Below are 23,088 nucleotides of genomic sequence, written 5' to 3' on the forward strand. Positions count from 1 at the left end.
GTAATAAGATCGAGAATCAGCACATCTCAGCCAATATTCCCAAGAGAATGTCGGTGTTCTCCACTTCCTTTTGGTAATCGATACACTGTTGAGTTTTACAACACACTTCAAAGTGGAATGCATAGATACAACATGCACCATTATTTAACATATTCACAGATGAAAGAGTGTACCATAGAGCGTTTGAGTAGAAGTATTAGCTGGACAAAGACAAACTGAATGTGATATGAAGGAATATTTTTGATGTAGCAACACTTTTGGTTTTCTAGTAATGTTCCAAGGGGAATACATAGAGTGTATCTATAATATTTTCACGGTGACTGAACGAACGTATGATGTATCAAACAGCTATTTTCTGAATCTTCTCTATCTGCTAATCGAAGTTGGTGAGCCACACGAGGACTCCTGGACCGACGAACAACACTCAAGAATTGATTGTCGTAACTTCTGAAAGTGAACTTTTCGTGAATGTGTTGCAGTTCATTAAGGCTCCTCTAATGAGTCCATGTGCACCTGACGATTATCACTGCTTCGTCTGTGATGTCATGCCAGAATAAATCGCGCCAAGTGGTAGCATTTAAATATTCCGACTCACTGCTCGTTGAGTGTCGAGTCAAACAATATCGGATTTTTTCGTCTGTCTACAAGAGTGTTACTACATTTCCATATGTATATGTGAACTGCCAACACTTGTATTAAGTGTTGGTCAGCTGCAAGATATCTTCCACATTGCTACAGTTTTCTGACGATGGAAGCTCCGCATACAAGGTGGTCGGAAACAGTCTGAAAATCTTGTAAGGTTGTTGCAGGATAGACTGTGCTGGGAAATGATTGTTAAGAAAGAAACTGATACGTTGCGGCCTTTCCGAATTAATTAGCATTGCAGGTAGCCAATCGGCCAGTTGCTTGCACATAGTCGAGCGGCCGCCAGATACAATTAGTGTCAGTTGTTCTCATAGCGTAGATGATAGCAAACGAGACTGCTCAGCCTTTCGCTCGGATTCGGTCCTTACTAAACTCCCATGTTTAGTTTTTGCATCGCTCTCTTGTTCGGTTTAAGGAAACCCAATGAAGAACACGTATGGTGACACAGTCTCTGGTGGTCCGCTTCAGTTTGCACGTGGAACGGCCTAATTGGCTAAATTCATTGCTCATTAGCTCGAAAAATGCGCAACGTACCGAATTTTTTTCTTGACGTTATTTCTCAGCACAACCTACCGTGAAACACCGTTACAATCACCGAGCGAGGTGGCGCAGTCGTTAGACACTGGACTCGCATTCGGGAGGACGACGGTTCAATCCCGCGTCCGGCCATCCTGATTTAGGTTTTCCGTGATTTCCCTAAATCGCTCCAGGCAAATGCCGGGATGGTTCCTTTCAAAGGGCACGGCCGACTTCCTTCCCTAATCCGATGAGACCGATGACCTCGCTGTCTGGTCTCCTTCCCCAAAACGACCGACGACCGTTACAATCTTTTCGGACTGTTTCTGTTCACCCTGTATGTGAGGAGATCCAGGAGGAATGGTCACTACTCACGGATAGTACAGGCACGATCATTCGAAGGAAAAAAGTCCAGTGACATGAGCTCTAAAATTCATACCTTAAGAGCTATAAGCACTTGTTCAGTAGAAGAGATGTGTTTCACAGAAGCGAAGATGAACAAGTTCTCATAGCTCTTAAGGTATGCACTTTAGAGCCCATGTTACTAGACTTTTTTTTCTTTGTTTTGGTCCATACTACCATCTCAAAATATGAAAAGCAAAGAACTTGCAGAAGAAGAGATTTTTTAACAGTATCGAAGATGAAGAAGTGCTCATTGGCACTTAAGGTATGCTTCTTAGAACCGATGTTAATTAGACTTTTTTTGCTTCGAATGATCGTTTCTGTCGTATCCCTGAATATTGACCTTCCTCCTGGACACCCTGTATGTGTTATACCCTGGGAAAACGACACTGACTTTTTTTTCAAAAACAGCATTTTTTAAAAAAATTTCAGTGTGGTAATTGTTATGTTGTAGGTATACACATTCTCCTACCTGGCTACCCCTTGCATATTATCACTATCATCCCCGATACCGTACCTCTAAGCTAAGCTACGTTCGAATGACGTCGCTGTGCCGTACGCCAATTCGGCGAACAACTTGCGGTGCTGGCAATCTTTCTTGCTGTAAAATGACACTGGGCGCTTTGAGCGACGTTGATAGAGTGAACAGGGGAAACAAGCCGAATGGTTCCATTCGTTATTGAAGTATTTTTGTACTTTCAACACTGCAGCCTAGTCAGCAGTCGTGATAATCTAATATATAGAAACTATCAGCCTCGATTGCGGTAATGAAACCAACCTTTACCTAGGTTTCAGCCCAGATAATTGAGCCTTCTTCAGAAGATATACCTGAATCTATAATTTGTCTAAGAGGGCATGGTCTAGAAATAACACTAAAGAGCCTGAATTGGCGTAGTCACATTTATGTACCGTATTTTTAAAAAGTGACTGCGCCTATTCAGGCTGTTTAGTTTTATTTCTAGACCATGCCCTCTTAGACAAATTATAGATTCAGGTATATCTTCTGAAGAAGGCTCAATTATTTGGGCTGAAACCTAGGTAAAGGTTGGTTTCATTACCGCAATCGAGGCTGATAGTTTCTTATATATTGCGTTATTGAAGTCACAGTGCGCCTACTGAGAAAGATGGTTTACATGTACATCAATTAACAGGTAACGATTTTTTGTGATGAAAACTGTTCTGAAATTTTATTTATTTATTTATTTACAGGATCACTATAAATGATTCATTCATTTTCAGAGCTCTACATTTTACAACATATTACATGTTCAAATGTGAATGATGCATGATTAGAACTGTAAACTCACGAAGTTTGAGTTTTGTGCTCTACAAATTTTCTGTGAGTGCCCCTCTAGTCACACGACACACGTTCAAGCGGTAGTCAAGTTCGTTCCTTATGTAGCGACATCCTGTCATTGGTCATCACAGCATCATAGACGCGTTCTCTGAGCTAATCCAGAGTTCTTTGCGGTGTACCTGAAGGGAAAAAAAAACCCAAGGCGTCAGGCGACCTGGGTGGCCACACCATCTTCACCATTACGCCCAATACAGCGATGGGGAAGTTCGTCGTTTAGGTAGCGATGAACATCGATGCTTCAATAAGGGAGTGTCCCGTCTTGTTGAAAGATGAAATTCTCGGAACCAGCAGTCAGTTATGGAAACAACCACGATCGCAACACTGATGTGCCCGTCCCTGTCTTCTCACAGAGGGAAAACGTTCTATACAGCTTCGCCTGTGACACTGTACAGGAAACATAAACATTCGACGAATACCGTTCATGAGCCACAATCTCATGAGGATTTTCATTGTCCCACACTCTCACATTGTGGCGATTAGCCTTTCCAGATAAATGGAAGGTTGCTTCGCTTCTGAATATCAGCTTGGAGGCGAAATATTCATTCACAAATACTTGCCGCATTGTGATGTAAAATTGAAGGAGCCTGCCACAATCTTGCCATTTTAATTGCTCCAAGAGCTGTAGACGGTACTGTATGAAATGTAACCGCGGTCGCAAAATCTTTCACACCGTTTACTGCGGTGTTCCAAGTACGTGGCTTGTGCAAACCATTGATTTTTACTTTGAACTGCTGCGTACGAAACTTTCCCTCTCCCTCTGTACGGTTGCATCTGGCACATTTGGTCGACTGGTACGGTTTTAAGATGTTTTATGAATGATAGGGTTCTATCAAGGGTTACCCCCAAATTCTCTGGTGTTTCATTGTGAGTAAGTGTAGTATTTTCAATCTGTATCTTGAGTTTTCTGCTGCCGAATTTATAACATGTGTGTTTTCTTATCCCGGCACAGGGCGACAGGCATATTGTATGTGATATCTTTTCCTGGCATGGGACAACAGGCATAAAGTGCCTTTTCACTTATAACGCATAATACGACAGCTATTTTATCCTGGTAAGCTGAACGAAGAATAACTTGCCCTTTCGTTATCCCACTGTTTATTCGTGCATTGAGATCTTGTATAAAGATCATGTATAGAGATCTTTCGTTGTCACACTGTTTATTTTCATATAGGAAGCCAATATGCTACCTAGCACAGTCACATCTCGGCAAGTGTAATGTGACTACTATTATCTATCGATTGAATGTTAACATTTATGAACAACGGAGTTATATGTCTGTCTATATTTTTGAATCTGGCTGTATTTACTATTGGAAAGTTACAACACTGTGTTATATGCAAACCACTAACATTTTCAGATCGTCGTCTTCGACTGCCGAAGAGTTTTACATGTTGCAGTATTATTCAGTTCTTTCATAGCTTGCGATGTGGTGACGCTGAGAAATGTTGCATCAATCCTTACCTGCGGCATTTTTATAGGTAAATGATCACCTGAAATAAGAGAGACTTACACCCATTCTGTTTTGTATTATGAACTATTATTTCCGCTGATATTTTGCGACACCAACTGCTATCTTATACTATTTTTGCCTATAGCACTACCTCTCTCACTATGCAGCGTTTTGTCAAAATTAAACTTGTTCAGGCATTTTGTAGTCAGTATTCACCACTATCTTTCCCTTTTGTATTCTATCTCAGCACTGTTTATTATTCTTTCTTGCTTTACATAATTCGACATCACTCATCTCGTCTTACAACTTGTGTGTACATCCACACCTGTCACCCTTCTGTCTCTTTCCCCGTCTATCTGTGCCTGTCTCTCCCGCTATTCTGCACCCATCTACCACCTTGTGTGTTCTGTCTGTCTACCAACGCTTGGCCTCACCTGGAGAGGTCTATCTTTTTGGTTGATATTCTGAGTTAGCGTCCCTATGCCACTGGCACCACTTACCACATTTTAAACTCAGTTGTTTCGCATACTGTCATTTAGTAGGGTGGATGGTTTGCAAGGAATTAACAAGAAGAAGCTTGTACATCATGTCTTCTCTCCACACTGTGTTCTAGGCTGCTGATAGGTCGGTGAATATAGCTGGAATTTCAAGCTTTTTATTTTTTTTTTTAATTTCTTTAAATCCCCCTCAATGTAGGTGGTGAGTGACAGAAACTAATTTATGCAGCTCTGTTTTGCTGGAAGCCTACATTGCTACATTGCCAGTAGCTCTTAAGGTATCAGTTGGTTTTCTAGATTTTTAATGTAGTGTTCCAGCTCTTGATTTGTGAGGAAAGGAGTTCCAGTACTGTGACCTCCTTGGGGTGCTTTCTTTAAAATGTAAACTTCTTTAAAATGTAAACTTCTTAAAACGTTATTTTAACGCTGTTTATTCGTCAGAGGCACTGGTGTGGCGCACCAGGGCATACCGTCACTACTGAGCACTGAGTGCTTATCTTACAGCGTTTACATTCTTGTGGTATACTGCCAGTTTGCTTAATGTCAGCGAAAAAAACTGAGGAAGCCACGACTGTGTGTGATGCAGGTGACAGCCCAGACGGACGTGGCGGAGCAGGAGGTGTACATCGGCGCCATCACGCGTCGCTCAGTGGTGTCTGCCAGGATATGGATGCGCCTGGGTGCCTGCTGGCTAGCTGCTGCCGCCCCTATGTCCACCACCATCGCACCACCAAGCCTCACACCCTCCAGGCTGACCAGGTGACTCATCCAATAAACTTCATGTTAGAATTCAGAATGTAGATTCTCACGACGACATCCCTGTGTACAATGTTTTCGATCTTTTTGCCACGTCAAATTTGAGGAAAACTGGATATTTTGATTATTACCTCTATAGTTAATGTAAGAAGAAACTCACTGTCATAACTACTTCTTTGAGGATCATTCATAACCAGTAGCCCACTTGTGGTTGGTCTACCTGTGCCATCACGTTAGAGGTGGTGTCAGTGTCTGCAGTGGAAGGATGCTAGTTTTACCATTGCTCCCATCAGAATGTTAAAAACTCGGAAAAATGATCTGTAATTTCTCAAATATGAGAGTTCCATTCTATGCACCATTATGATTATAGCCACTTTGTTAGTCACAGATTCGAATCTATATGGCCTTTTCGATGAGCCCCAGTTGCTTGGTGTGTGGGGCAATACTTGTTTATGTATTTTCTTTTGGAGTTATGTGGTCCATATTATGTTGTTGATGCTATCGTAATTTTAGACCCATAACATGGAATTATTGAAGCTGTTCACTGACCGATTTGCTACCTATCATCAGCACTATTAACTTAAAAACTGACTGTTTTGTACGCTAATGTATCACAAAATAACAATGCTGCTAGTTGCTTCTTGCTGTTGGTGGCATTATTTCCATTTATGACAGGTGAAAGTTGATGGGTTTGCTCCAGCAGGTGGCAAGAGTGGACAATGAGATAAAAAAAGAAATAGATAAGCTTGAAACCTACCATAATTAATAATGTAAGATGAAACATATTGCAATTAAGAAATATTATGTCTTGAAGTGGATTTTAAACTATCTGCTTAATGTTGATTGTTGAATAAACTACTGATTCTCACAAAAGAGCACATATTTCCATTTTTAGTGCAATTATTTAAACATAACCTGTCAACTTAAAACGTCTTCCATGCAAGTCTTAATCAGCTCATGCTTCTCGATTGACCTGCACTTACAACTGAGATGCAAACATTGGCTGTAATAAAAGTAGTGGCATGCATGTACTGTAACATGTTAGAAAACATTACAGTTCTATCCTTCAGTAACCCATGCCACAATGTCTAAAATTGAATTTTAAATTCTAATATTTTAAAATTGATATAAACCGGCAAAGCATACAGTCATTTATAATATTTCCAAAAGGACAAATCAGCGGCTGAATAACAAATGAGTCTATCAATAATTACTAATGTGACACCAATTTCCTTATAACAATGGTATATTTAGTCATTGTGTCACATGATCTAAATTTACCACTTTCAAAAGAAGCTTTCCTTTTAGAACAAATCTGAACTGTATTGACATATATTAGTTATGGATACCTAACGCCACCATGATATGGGGGAGGGGGGGGGGGGAGGGGAGCAGGGGCATGTTGTCTCAAACTCCCTCTGATTGACAGACAACATCAAAATCTCTGAACATTCAAGTTTTTTCTTAAATAAACGTACACTTACTTTGAAAAAGCATCAGTGTTATACAAGAATTCATTCCCAACAACTCTCAGACATGAAATATGATTACACAAAGAGTGAGTGAAACTATTCCTAAAGATCATGGAAAACGCAAACTCGGCTTTTACAAAGTCCCTTCACGACAAAAATAATTTAAAACGGGTACTGAAAGCATTTATAAACTTCAGTGACAAAGGCCGCATGAACCTACACGAAGCAACTTGTCAAGAAACTCCAGTTCCAAACATGTGATGCTAATTTACATATCGTTAAGTAATATAAAGCAATGACCAAACAATTGGTAGCGTGGATCTAAATCTGAGAGGACCCAAAATTTAATTATTTATTTGACTGAATGCCATGCAGTTCTCTGGGGTAAAAGATTAACATTTGTACTTGACTTATGCATTTACTATAACAAGATTATTGAAAAAAATAAACCATAGTAGAGGAGATCTATAATTGTGAAAGGTAGGAAACCAAACTTGAAACTCCTTTATGCACAAGCTTAGCTACACTGATGCAGTTTCACTAAACTATTATTATACATACTGACAGCATTCCAACTCCACCAGTGGCAACCCACAAACAACTGTGTCATACCACTGTGTACCAACTAGCCAGAAACCATGTGTCCCTCCACTCTGTCACAGTTCAAAGCTCAACAGCTGGATCAAACCAAAGAGGTTACTTCAGACTCACACAACACTTCAAGTAGATAGCTCGATAATCTAGGGTGTGCACCAGCTTTAATTTCTTATTTGTGCTAATTAGGTGCTTCTCTTGTCAAATAGCCATACAGATTTGATAAAATGACTGCAAGCTAGTTGACAGCCCCTGAATGACCCTTTCAAGCTATTGGACAGAAAATTTCGTAGAAATGACGAGTAAGTGGAGAGAGCATAGGCTATTAATATATATGGTGGAACTGAGTTGTAGTTTATGTTGAACACAGAAGTGATTCTGATATTTATCAAGAGTAGGAGTAGCAATACCTGATATGTAGAAGGCAGATGAGGAAGAGCGAAGGGAGATGACAGAAACTGGATTTAATCAGAGACCTACACGTAAAAGCAAATTTAAGACTCTGGGAGTGTTAGCCTGTTCAAGATGCGTAGTTTTTATATCTGAGGTTGGGAGAATGTGTTGCAATAAATGTACAGTATATAAGGATTATGAATTCAAATACAAACAACACAAGTTGTCAAGATGTCTGAGACATCTGTCAATACAATGAGGGACATTATAATGTCTGTACATCTCAATTGCATAAACAGATTATGGAATGTGCAGTTACTGATTCTGGCGCTGGTTTTCATGGATTGGCCATGGCCATCTGTCTTGACAGAATTAACAAATATCAATATACTGCGCATTGTTGATTGAAGCCATGAGGCATGGACTCATCTAAGCTGGTGATGCATCAATGCAGATTTCCTTTTGACATGAGCTCAAGTTGAACAGAATGCTCCCAGAAAGATTGTTTCAAGTTTGACCCTCAAAATGGTTAATTGGGCGCCTCTGGATAACTAGGACTGTTTCTCCATTAGATAAATTGTACGTAAATAGTCAGTGGGATTATGGGCAGATAATGAGGCCACCTCAACTGGACAGATTTAACACACATTCTCAGTAACAATATTGCAGGTGAAAGTAGTAAGAGTCATTCCTTTTTAACATAGCACATACGTAAATAGTAAAATACTGACACAACCTTCAAGACAGTCCCCTGAAACAAGTCATATCCACCCTGATAGTACCTAAGCTACTGACTCTGTTGAAAGAGGTTTCTACTTTTTTTCATTCTCGTTTTTTAATTTTACTGTCTTTCTGTAAATCATTTACGTGATATAGGAATCATCACAAGTTTAATTAACATGCAAAGTACGTGTAATACAAACATAATAACAGAATATCACTTAAACAGCTATTTTCAATACATTTTTGAGAATACAGCCTTTGTCATGAACATATACACAAATGTTAAGACAATCATTTTACCCACATTCAAAGTACTCAGCTATGTCATGGTAATTTTTGCTTAAAAGGTAATTTTCAAGCCCAGTCTTAAATTTTACTTCTCCTGTTATTTCTTTCGTGAACATTGGCAGGGCATTGTAAAGCTTCATTCCAAAATAACTTACAGGCTTTTGGGTTTCTGTTTTCTACGTGTCAATTTTTACACTTGCGAGTATTATAACTGTGGCAGTCCTCATTGGTATGTAAATTGTTCAGGTGTGCTCCTGCACATAGAATGCTTTTAAATATATACAGTGATGGTAATGTGAGTATATGTAACTGTTTGAAGAGGGGCCTACAGCGAGTTCTTGGATAATTGTGTGTTGTTATTCGAATAGCTCTTTTCTGTAGCTTGAAGGCATCTATTAAGTGTGATTTAGTTTTACCCCAGAATACTATACCATAAGATCTTCCATGTTTGCATTAATCTACTTGGTTAACATTACCAATCAATACTGTGGAACTTGCAGTCATGATAGAGGGAAGAAAGAAAGTTAGGGCTGACAGTCCAGTCAACACCAGGTCATGCTAGAAGGACTATAATTTTGCTCGTCGATGATTGGATCTAAATATTTTATACTCAGTGATTCTCTGCCTGCTATTACATATTGGCAAATCTTTAGCGCTGGCGATACTGATAACTGTATTGCATACAGTATCACTGAAGTGTAAATGTTGATATGACAAGAAGTCCAGTCCGTTACCATAATTTTAGTGAAATCACAGAGTGGAATCACAGGTAATGAAGATGTTGCTAAAGAGGCATAAGTGTAAAGTTATTCACATAAGTAGTAAAAGAAATCCGCTAAATTTCGAGTACGCTATAAGTCACTCAAATATGAAGGCTGTAAATTCAAATAAATACTTACGGATTACAATTACAAATAACCTATATTGGAACGATCACATAGATAATGTTGTAGATAGAGAAAACCAAAGACTGTGATTCATTGCCAGAACACTTAGAAGGTGCAACAGATCTACTAAGAGACTGCTTACACCGTGCTTGTCCGCCCTATTCTGGAGTACTGCTGTGCGGTGTGGGATCCGCATCAGATGGGACTGGCGGATGAAATCGAAATAGTACAAAGAAGGGCAACTCGTTTTGCATTATCGCGAAATAGAGGAGATAGTGCCACAGACATGATATGTGAATTGGAGTGGCAATCATTAAAACAAAGGCGTTTTGCGTTGAGACGGGATCTTCTCATGAAATGTCAATCACCAGCTCTCTCCATTGATTGTGAAAACATTCTGTTGGCACCCGCTACATAGTGAGAAATGATCATCACGATTAAATAAGAGAAATCAGGGCTCGCACAGAAAAATTTAAGTGCTCGTTTTTCCCGCGCACTGTTCAGGAGTGGAATGGTAGAGAGACAGCTTGAAGGTGGTACATTGAACCCTGTACCATGCACTTACTTGTGAATAGCAGAGTAATGACGTAGATAGATGTAGAAGTATAACTTGGACTGAAATTCCAAGCACATAATACATATGTGTACTGTTTAAAGGAGTAACAGAACTTCAGCAAACACTGAATGCGAGCAGACAACAAGACACAAAGGCAAAACTATACATTATGTATTGTGACAGTTCTTCAGTTTGAGGAACTTTGTCTACACCCAATGTTTTGGCACTCCGGTTTTTTTGCCATTTCGCCTGAAATGGAACCATGGACGTTTTGTAATAAATTAGTCAAGTATTATGTATGTTAATAAGATGCTTGTATAGAGCAGACTAGCGCTGGTGTGGATATATTTTTCGGTTCTTTAGGGGGACGGGGTCGTAGTTAGTGTCACTCTTTCACGACCTCTCCCCCTGAAATGTATTTTGTTGTCTCCCCTCACATTTAATGTGCCACAGACGTGTACAGTGTTGATTATAATAACAGTAAAATATATAACATGCATTAAAATTATAATAATACATTTTAACTACCATAAAATATTTTAATGTGATAAACAATAATAATAATAATAATAATAATAAAAAGTGAGTAGCACATAGCTTGCCTCAATGATCCAGATAGCCGTACCATAGGTGCAACCACAATGGAGGGGTATCTGTTGAGAGGTCAGACAAACGTGTGGCTCCTGAAGAGGGGCAGCAGCCTTTTCAGTAGTTGCAGGGGCAGCAGTCTGGATGATTGACTGATCTGGCCTTGTAACACTAACCAAAATGGCCTTGCTGTGCTGGTACTGCGAATGGCTGAAAGCAAGGGGAAACTACAGCTGTACTTTTTCCCGAGGGCATGCAGCTTTACTGTATGGTTACATGATGAGTTATTCAATCTGTATATTGAGCAAGCAGTAAAGGAAACAAAAGAAAAATCCATGGAGAAGAAATAAAAACATTGAGGTTCGCCGATGACATTGTAATTCTGTCAGAGACAGCAAAGGACCTGGAAGAGCAGCTGAACGGAATGGACAGTGTCTGGAAAGGAGGATATAAGATGAACATCAACAAAAGCAAACCGAGGATAATGGAATGTAGTCGAATTAAGTCGGGTGATACTGAGGGAATTAGATTAGCAAATGAGACACTTAAAGTAGTAAAGGAGTTTCGGTATTTGGGGAGCAAACTAACTGATGATGGTCGAAGTAGAGAGGATATAAAATGTAGACTGGCAATGGCAAGGAAAGCGTTTCTGAGGAAGAGAAATTTATTAACATCGAGTATAGATTTACGTGTCATGAAGTCGTTTCTGTAAGTATTTGTATGGTGTGTAGCCATGTATGGAAGTGAAACATGGACGATAAATAGTTTAGACAAAAAGAGAATAGAAGCTTTCGAAATGTGGTGCTACAGAAGAATGCTGAAGGTTAGATGGGTAGATCACATACCTAATGAGAAGGTATTGTTAGAATTGGAGAGAAGAGAAATTTGTGGCACAACTTGACTAGAAGAAGGGATCGGTTGGTAGGACATATTCTGAGGCATGAAGGGATCACCAATTTAGTATTGGAGGGTAAAAATCGTAGAGGGAGACCAAGAGATGAATACACTAAACAGATTCAGAAGGATGTAGGCTGCAGTAGGTACTGGGAGATGAAGAAGCTTGCTCAGAATAGAGTAGCATGGAGAGTTGCATCAAACCAATCTCAGGACTGAAGACCACAACAACAACAACAACAACAACAACAACACATAGCTTTAGCAAAATGTCAAAGAAATTACAATTCAGAAATATGTAGTCCTTGAAAAGCATATGTCTGAAAGTTTGAGCAGTACACATGTGTCACAATATTAACTATAATAGCAACAAACTCTCAAAACTCTGATAACATCATAATTTACAAAGTACAAATTCGAAATATGCAACCATAACTATCAATATTTCATGAAGCACTTCAGATGTGAACAGTGATCTGCCAATTATGTCTATATGAGCTTATAAATCAGGGGAGTAATGCTTCTTTCCAGTTACATTTAGGAAATGTTCTTTAATGTTTTTTTCTTCCTTAGTGGAGGGTCTTTTGACTATATGTCTTCCTTTAATAAGCTTCCTATGGTTTGCCAGTTCTACTTGTACAGTCATGATCCATGACAGATGCTTTGTTGATAGCGGGTAGTGGAGGGTGTTGTTTATAGAGGATAGTGTACCTAGAAACACATGTTTCCTGGTAGGTGTTTCAATCTAATAACACATTTTACAGTCACATGAAGGAATGGAAGGAATGCTTACTAGGAACTGCCATAAGCTGCTTCTGGCATTTTCTACAATTTTTTGGTTGTGAGACATAATATTCTATTTTGTACAGCATTTGTAAATATTAACATATTTAAGTACTATATCATATATTAAAGCTATTTGGAGAAAACTGTTAATTATCCTTCAGTTACAGAGTTTTATGGTGAGTAAACGTCTGTAAATTTTCAAAACTGGTTACATAGTGTGTGGACAGTTAAACTAAATTTCTTCAGTCATGCACTACCTTCCACCTTGAAAGATAAGGCGGTCTTTAACCATGGACCATTTGATACATGCAAATGAACTGATTCTATTTAATGTTTTGAAGTGATAGCGATAGCTTGAGAAATATATATTTTTTTTTAGATAGAGACTGAGAAGCCAAATCAAGAGCATTTTGTTCTTGACTGAACATAACATAAAAACATTCCATAATGTATTTTAAATGGCTGCATTCATATAGGCTATCAACGAAACAGAGTGTCATCAAGGTTTCTCTGCAAGAAAGTTTTGACGTTGTTGTTAGTGGGGAGCAATGACGTCGTTTGCTGACATCGAAAATTTACCAATTCCAGATGTGGTCTGATAGTATAGTTTTAGAGTTTCTGCTTTTGTTTCTTCCTAGTCTTTGTTTTTAGTGTTTGCTTTTTCCCCGTTACATATGATAAAGGTTCCATAATGACTTGGATATTTTTCCTATCAACGTCATTCCAGGAAATAGGCCAGATAACTGTAACCAAATACCTGGAAAAAGAAAAACCCTACACTGTGCATTTATAAAAGGTATGATGTTATGGGGTTATGTCTGGACTGAGGATTTCTTGATAGGGAGGATGCAGCATGCTAGTGAAAAGTTTTTTGTTAGTTGATACTTAGAAAGGAAAATAAAAACAATTCAAAAGTTTGAAAGACTCTGTGGATTACCTTCTACATATCGTTTATGTTTCGACGAAACTTTTCCTATTGTTTCACTTCTCGGTGGTTTACTGTACACACTATGTCAAGAACATCCATTATGAATTTTACTTTCTACCGCTAATGAACTTCATCATTGCTAGTTCCTTAACTCTGTTGCTATCTTCAGACTTTTGTCGTTCAGTACTGAACTAAGTAAAGTTATGTGATGACATTCCATTTAATGCGTTGATGTCTTGTCTGATTTAATCTTATGTCTCCCTGTGTGAATTGTACACCAGAGTTTACATTTACCTTAGGAGAGAACAGTGGGACTGTGTGGCATGAATAGAAAGCAGACTGGTAACACAGCAAAGTATTTTATATCTCTCTTTTGGCACTAATCTGTACAACTCTTAAGCATGAGATGAAAATGCTCAAGAACATGCATGTTGATCTGGATGCCACATAACCATGGTATTATTTTTTGAACATAAGGTTTGAATTGTGTTCATAGATACACCAAGGCAAATAACAGTGGAATGAAGAGATCGTTTAACTCAGTTATCAATGAAAGTTACATGCTATACTTGGAAATTAAAAATTTATATAGACAAGTGATGTAACAACCTTAGCTTGTTAGAGGGATCCAATAGCTGACATATTAAGACATCGATGATACAGATTTCTCAGACATTCCACACGATAACGCCACAATATATCTCAGGGATAGACTTGGTGTAACCTAATGACTCATATAACAAACCGAGTGGGGCAGCGCAGTGGTTAGTACACTGGACTCACATTCGAGAGGACAATAGTTCAAACCTATGTCTCGCCATCCTGAATTAGTTTTGCCATTATTTTCCTAAACTGTTTAAGGCAAATGCCGAGATAATTCCTCCAGAAGAGTATGGCCGCCTTCCTTCTCCATCTTTCCCTAATCCAAATTTGTGTTCCATCTCTAATAAATTCGAAGTCGACAGGACATAAAAACACTAATCGTCGCCTTATATACCAAGAACAGTGATTTATCACTCTGCATGGGGCAACAAGTTCAGAAAAAATTGCCTCCTTTTCATGGTGTTGATGACACTAGGGTAGAAGGAGGGAAAAGCCCCCATTTAAAGAATCGTCAACAATGTTAGATTGTTCTGAACCCCATCTCTGGCAACTGTGACTATTAACACCTCTTCCACTTTCTGAGCCCAACATATCACTCAATATGGAGCGATGTTACTCAGTTTTTCAGGATAGCAAATGGGAAGTTGCGGTACAGTAAATAGCCCAGAGATCACCAGTGTGTGTGTGTGTGTGTGTGTGTGTGTGTGTGTGTGTGTGTGTGTGTATGTGGGTGGGTGGGTGGATGGGTATAGTGTTATGAAACAATTTGCATGTAGTGTGTGCAGTGACTGATAATGAGATATGAGTGAACAGTGTGGCATTACATTATTTAATAAGTTATTTGTAAATAAAGTATTGTATACCAGGAGTAAATATAATGATTGTCTCTAACTGGAAGTCTGTAAATACATGTGTAGCTTATTTTAAATTGGTCTAAACTTGTAAATACTTTGACATGTCCTAATGTCCTATGTCCTTGTAAAAAGAGAGCTACAGATGAATAAAGGTACTACTACTACTACTACTACTACTACTACTACTACCACCATTTGTATGGAATGTTGCTTCGTCTGTAAACAGCACATCTTTAATATAATTTGGATTGTCATCAATTTTATTTAGCTTTAAACTAGCAAAGATTTTACACTTAGAGCGATCTGCCAGTTTTACCTCCTGTCCAATCTGATCATTGTAGGCATGCTGTCTAACCTCTCATGCATGAAAAGTGTTCTCTTAAGTACCTTTAACTGCAGAATTCGTTGGGCAAGACCTTTTTTCAGGCTTCTGACACAAGACTGCCGGATTTCTTCAACTTTGTCGTCACTTGGTCTCAGCGAGCTGGGTGAATGTCCTTTCAGCACGCTTCCTGTATCTCGAAACACATTAACAGCTGGTTTAAACTCAGAGTACCAAAGAATGCACTGTGCCCTCTGTTGCACTGTCAACAGCATATGATAATGGCATGTGAGCCAAAGTGGTGGCACAACAGTGCACAACTCTTTGGCAGATGTCAAAGACAATGTTCGGCCCCATATGACATGATAAACAAAACTCGCTTATTTTATCCTCAGTAGAAAAGCTTTTCATTATCACCTGTTCAAAATCCCGGCACCTTATTTGGAACACCCTGCAGTTAGTATGAGTGCATATGTATGAGTTTCAAAATACTGTACAATGGGGAACACAGAGTAGGCAGCAATATGGCCTAAACTGTACACTTTCATCAAAGTGAAAATGACTCATTGTGGACTGATTATATAGTACCATCACAGTGCTTGTGAACAGAGATTGTGTATGGCTTTTTATGTTAATTTACTCCTACTACCAACTTCAAATATCACGTATTTGCAGATACAAATAATTTTTTGTCCTTCAATATGCAATATATATATATATATATATATATATATATATATATATATATATATATATATATATATATATATATATATATATATATATTGCATACTGAAGGACACATATATATATATATATGTCTAGCTGAAAACAAGTTTCCTGATGTACTAAAAATATCTAGAGTGGTCCCAGTATATAAGAAAGGTGATAGGAACTGTCCTGCTAGTTACAGACCAATATCGTTAACTCCTGTTTTCTCAAACATTCTTGAAACAATTATGTATAATCAAGCTAGCACGTGTATAGATAACTTAAACTTAATAAGTGACAAACAATATGGATTCATGAAAGGTAAATCCACAACAGGTGCTATGTATTCTCTTGTAAAATTTGTTCTGGATGTGTTTGAGACTAGGGGATTTGCTTAGGCTACATCTGAGCAGAGCGTTTGACTGTGTGGACTATGATACTTTACTGAATAAGCTATCCTATTATGGTTTTGCTAATAGCAGCATAAATATGATTAAATCCTTCCTTGAGAACTGCCAACAAGTTGTATGCATGAACAGGGAGAAGTCAGATCTGATTAATGTTAGGTATCGTGTGCCACAGGGCTCAGTACTTGGACCTCTATTGTTTTTACTTATGATTAATGACCTGCCATCTTTTGTAAACTCTCATACAATAATGTATGCTGATGACGTTACAGTGGACAACAAGTTGACATGGGAACCACATGTCAAACATTTATCTGCCAGACTCTCAATAGTTATCTATTTAATTAGAAACTTAAAAAGACATGTCCCTAATAGTTATATAAGATCAGCATATTTTGCTTTCTTTCAAAGTATCATATCATATGGAATCTTATTGTGGGGCAATAGCAGTCACGTAAAGGGCATTCTACTTTTACAAAAAAAATTAGTAAGAATAATAACCGACTCAGATAAGTTAGAACACTGTAAACCCTTGTTTGTTAAATTGCAATGCCTGACGGTAATAAACTTGTACATCTATAATGTTCTATTGTATGTTAGGAACAATATTTCAAATATATCATTAAGAAGGGCTGTATATAGCCATAACACCAGGAACAAATCATGTTTAGATGTACTATATCAAAGACTATCCAAGTCACAGAATTCATATTTAGTTCTTGGACTTAAGTTGTACAATAAGTTAAGCATAGATTTAAAAGAGTTACCTGTCAGTATCTTCAAAGCATGGCCTTATGTAATCCAAACTAAATTGTATTTAGTAATTAATGTTAAAAATGTAAGTTACCTTGATGTTGTCTATTGCTTTATGAGCTGAACGACAATAAAATTTGATTGATTGATTGATTGGCAGTTAGGAACAATTTATGTATTTGTATTTCTGTAATAGAGATACCACCTTTGCGTGGAAAACATGGGTTCAAAGTACACAACTGATGTTATGAACCTTGTGAATTCATTGCAAATGAGACTGGCGTGCTAAAGAAGACTGCCAATAAATAGGATTGAGGGTGTTTACATCACAAAAATGATTGTAATCAGTGTTGTGAAAATGTGAGAGAGTAGAAGGGAATACGTTTCTCAGATCCTAGCCATAGTGCAGAAACTCTTTTCTTTATCGAAATGTTGATGCACCTTTATTTTTTTAAGTTTAACTATATACTTTTTTAACAGTAGTTGATGGCTCTCAAAGAGAGAATACAGGGACACAGCATGTCTTTTTTACCAACTTTAGTGCAGTAATTCCGATTTTCCATACGAATTACATCACTTCCAGTGGTGGTGGAGTCACCTTTACTTTCCCTCAACACTTGACAGGAAAAATCCAAGATGTTGAAAAAATTATACTATGTAAATCATGATGGAAAATTCAAATTAATATGCATTGTGTGAAGCTAAAATTAAGCTTGAGTTGTGTGTTGCGAAGATGGGAAAGAGTGGAAGGAAATACATTCTAAGAATGTGGCCATAGTGAAGTGATTGACAGAAGTGCCATGAAAAAGATGTCTCCTAATGTTTTTGGCAATTTAATGAGTGAGGATAGTTTTGATATTATTATGGTGTGTGCATAAACGAGATTGTCTGAGTTTTCTATCGAATAAAAACTTTAACATCCGCTATAACACATGAAACAATAATAAATCCTGTTGTCTGCAGAGACCACTGTAAAAAATATTATTATAGGCTGATAATGTATGATGTTGTATGTAATTTCTGAAACAAATGGTATGTATGCACTATTTCTGTATTCTTATTCATGAAGAAACCTTGAGCCATATCCCAAATCTTATACCCTATGCCTTATTCATAATTGTCATATTTTAATCGCCTCAACCATTTAATATTTAGAAAATGCTAAAAAAATTGCAGTCTCAGTATAGACCATATCATTAAAGTCTCACGTGCTTTGAAATAAAATATTGTGTCATTGCCAAAAGCCTCACAAAAGTTGAAATGGGGAGTTGGCTAACCATTGCCATTACTGTTCTTGGGACTCAGATCCAGAACAGTACTTAATTACTTGCCCTAGGATCGACATCCACAAAGATGGACTAATCTGATATGTAAAGAGTGTGTAAATTGTGAAATTCTAGAAGTTTGTTAAAAGCAATGTTGTCTCTGGGGTTCAGGCATGTAAGCCATGACGAATGTGATGTGCCGATGTGTAATAAATGTTTGTGTAATACATGAAAATGCAAAAATCACGAAAAGTACGTATTTATGATGAAAAATGTCATAATTGGTATGCAAACCCATGCCCCTCTGGTGGAAAACCCCAAGTGAGGATCATTAGTTCACAGAGGACAGAATGTGCTCAGGGAAATTTTTGCAGAATATCTTCTTCAAGTCTAAAGAGTGTATGATGGTATAAAACAAATTCAAACATCTTGATCCATGGCACAAGAGGGAGAGAACACCTCTCCTTCACAACTAATTCTTAATTTTAGCTTGACACAGTGGATATTAATTTTAATTTCTCACCATGTTTTGCAGAGCACAATATTTTAGATTTTTTCTACCAAGTGTTGGGATGGGGTAGAGGCGACTCCAGCACCACTGAAAGTGATGTAATTGATCGCAAAAATCACAATTACTGCACCAGAGTCGAGAAACAGCTACTGATTTGAATTGTACCAGTTGGTTTTATGTAATAATTGTGTGGAAGATTGTACAGCTACTATTTTATGAAAACTTTCACGCTAACACATTGTATATCACTGTTATTCCCTCTTTGAGAGATATCAACTACTGTTAAAAAAGTATATAGTTCAACTTAAAAAAGTTACTTTTGTATCTTGATAAACAAAAAGGTTTCTGCTATTAACCTTACACTAACATATTAATTGCTTTGAGTGTTTTAATTTGCCTAAATCCCAGCTTGTTATCTTGAACAATTTGATCTAATGACACAGATTAAAAATTGTTATTCATTATTCATGAATATAAAATAAAAATATTTATTCTAAATAATATTCATTATGTAACCAAAAATATTTATTCAGCATCTATGGATAAAAAACTGTGCAAATAATAGATAAATTAAAATGGAGCAACACTTAGTATGCCAGTTGTTGTTTGTTAAACAAATGTACTTTTTTTCTTTTAAATTAGGTTTCAAAACAACTCTTTTTTACATCTCATCAGAATGTCTATTTTATTTGCAAATATCTGCTATTGTGAGACACTAAAGAAAACATATTCCACACATGTGAAGAGTGTCTTCTGAAGTCGCCCTTATTTCAAGATAACAGTACAAGATTTTCAAATTACAGTTTTTTTCAGCAAAATCTGAGAAATCGTCAGTTCTACTGTATTTTTATTTTGTAAATAATTCGTAATAATTCCTCGTTATCTTCACCTTTCAAGTCATATTCAAAATAACATTTTCTTTTTAAGATATAACATGATTTGAAACTCGTGACCCAATTTCTTTGATATTTCTTTGGTTATTATATGTCTATTTTTGTTGTAAGCTCCCTTGATCATAGACATCTATGCAGGTGAACTATTTGTTTTTAAATTGTGCATAAGACAATGCTGTAATAATTGTGGTTGGTGTAGAAAGGCATAAAAAGTCTTCCACTATAAAAAAACGTTCCCACTGTGCTGCTATATTATGAGCTCTTTTGTCTATCCAAACCCAGTGTCCTTTCTGAAATTTTTGAGCCTCAAAGCTGTATGTAACTACATACACACATGTTGCATCGAAAAATTATGCCATCTTCTAACGGAAACTTTCTTTGAGTTCATCCCAAAACATTTTCGAATGACTTCAAAAGGTCAGCAGCATTCCATATACGCTGTAGGGGAGTTTAGGTTAAACGTCTGGTCATGTTAATCGTTAGCAACCACTGAGTTCCTGCTTAGCTCACTCATTTTCTAGCACTATAAACACGCACGAACGAATGCTATTGCGTGTGCATGCGAAGCGAGTAATGGGCATGGTACTCACATGGTTTCAACACATTGATGCAGTGCTCTAGCGAGGGTTATAGATAACTTGATAGCCAGGTCAATGGAGCGATTTGACTCCACATTTTTTTCATTGTTATAGGCAAAAGAAGCCATCAGTAACAGAGAAAATCATAAAACCCAAAGGGGACTGAACCCCAAACCTTTAGTTTGGTAATCTGGAACTTAAACCACTGTGCCACTGAAACAAATTTCTGTATAACTCGTTAATATATCATTTTTCAAATAGCAGCTGCACCAAGTCAAGGAAACAAATACTAGTTATAGAATTCTGCACAAAAAGTAAACAAAGAAATGCAATGGCAGTACATGATATTCATTATTTATTAGCGAATAATTTTTTTGAATGATCCATTTTTTCGAATACAGTAATTATCCAGATAGAAATTTATTAGAATAATGCCCATCTCTTCTTACCACAATATCTTATACTTCCTTTCTCTTTGTGGTCTTTACAGTTAATATTATCAACTGTAACAAGTCCTATTAGTTCATTTGCTCGATTTACTTAAGAGAACTTACAACACAGGTGGACTGAAATTTTTTGTTAATTGTAAACAAAGTACACAATTATAATCAGTTGTCATGTCCATCAACATAAATCCCTTTCATTTGTTCTGTCAAAAATATGTCTCCATATCAGTGCGATTTTAGCTGGAGACTGAATGTGAGAATTATTGCATCACCTTGCATTATCACAAATTTGTACTTCCACAGTTAAATCAATGTCCTGCTATAACACTCTATATTCGATTAGTAAGTTTCATTATACATAATCATACTCAGTCTCTGTGCTACCGTAATACTTGATGAATCTCATATATACAGCAGTCACTTGCTCCATAGAAAACATGGAAAATCGGCACCTAAAATCAATTCTTATCCTAAATGCATTCCACCGCATGCTGGCTCCATTAGTGGCGCTGCGTAGTGATGAGGCTGTGTTAATGATTCCTAGCCGTACAAAAGGGCCATGCAGCTGTCACTCAGCACTCGGTGAGTGAGCGCTGCATGATACCAAGTGAAACAATGTGATGCCGAATGTGGAAACAGTCGGTCGCATGCTATTGCGTGTGCGTGGAAGCGAGTAATTGGCATGCTGCTCACATGATTTCGTCACATAGATGCAGTGCCCTAGCGAGGGTTATGGAGAACTTGATAGCCAGGTCAATAGCCGAACATCCTCTACATCTACATGTACATCTACATCTCCATAGATAATCCACAAGCCACTATAAGGTGCATGGCAGAAGGTCCTCTGTATCAAGGTAAGTAAGGACAACGTGGGTAAAAGCAGATTTGCGTGGCCTTGTTGATAAATAACGAGAAGGAGGCCTCAAAGAGAGGGCAAGTCAGTGGCCTAAACATGTCAGTAATGTAACAGGTGCTATCCACATTACTAGTTTTAAAAACCAGAGGTATTATTGTGTACCCAGTGACACAGCATACCATCATGCCAGGAGCTAAGCTTGTATGACAATGACGAAAGCAATTTGGCAACATTTGTTCTCCTTGAAGCTTCCACGCTCGGCTACGTCGTAAACCGTACACAGAACTGGAACTCGTCTGAAGAGATGATATTATTCCACTCCTGTGTCCAGCATTGTCCTTTGGTGTACCACTGGTGATGTGGCTCACTCTGTGTAACATCAAAGAAAGCCACAATAATGGTTGCCTTGTCGTCAGTCTGTGGTACTATAGGCGTCATCACACTGTCAATGGGGACACACAAGTCTATTTCCTGACTCAAATTACGTGGCATGGCTGTACTTTCGTCCACAGCTAAGGGAGAAATATGTATCCATTCTCTCACATGCTGGTTGCATGAGGCCATTGAGATCCCTCGTGGAATTGAGTGTGGCCTTCTAAAACCATTGATAACGTATTCGCTTGACAGTCGTTGGATCCTGGTCAGTACGAACAGCTGTGTCATGGATAGGCCAAAATGTGCCACTGTCAAATTCCAATACTGATATCTGTCCATCTTACAGGAGGCATAGCACGATCTTCTCACAAACAATCAACATTCAAATGAGGTTTCTTAGTGACACCCCTGCTTCATAATTTTTTCCATACATACAGAATGCATATGGTGATATTCTTACCTACTTGCACAGATTGGGCTGAAATGCTAATCATTAGCTTATCCAAGCATGAAATAAATTTAATGACAATTTTACGTTTTTTGCATCTCAACTTTTATGGTGTTGTAATTTTTATCTATTCTCGTGTAAGTTGCAACAAGCTTAGCAGCTAATTCCAATTTTTTATTTACCTTCCCAGGTGACATACCTGGTGTTTCTCCCTTGTCCACAGTCTGGAGATCTACTAAAATAACTTTGTGATAGACGTCTCAGTGAGTCGAATGGTAGGGCCAATCACCACTTAAAGTCCTTCCTTGAGCGCCACACATACACATGCAGTGTT

The 23,088-nt window shown here is 37.8% G+C and overlaps 1 protein-coding gene across 1 annotated transcript in view; it reads left to right on the forward strand.

Moving 5' to 3' along the window:
• The window catches only part of LOC126184405 (uncharacterized), a 281,884-nt gene that overhangs the window by 256,044 nt on the left and 2,752 nt on the right, over positions 1 to 23,088 (forward strand). The window contains exon 3 of the mRNA XM_049926789.1: positions 5,454 to 5,626. Coding sequence (XP_049782746.1) covers positions 5,454 to 5,626 — 173 coding nt within the window. The remainder of the gene's footprint in view (positions 1 to 5,453; positions 5,627 to 23,088) is intronic.

This window comes from Schistocerca cancellata, chromosome 4 (assembly GCF_023864275.1).
Source record: "Schistocerca cancellata isolate TAMUIC-IGC-003103 chromosome 4, iqSchCanc2.1, whole genome shotgun sequence".
In the NCBI taxonomy this organism is placed as follows: domain Eukaryota; kingdom Metazoa; phylum Arthropoda; class Insecta; order Orthoptera; family Acrididae; genus Schistocerca; species Schistocerca cancellata.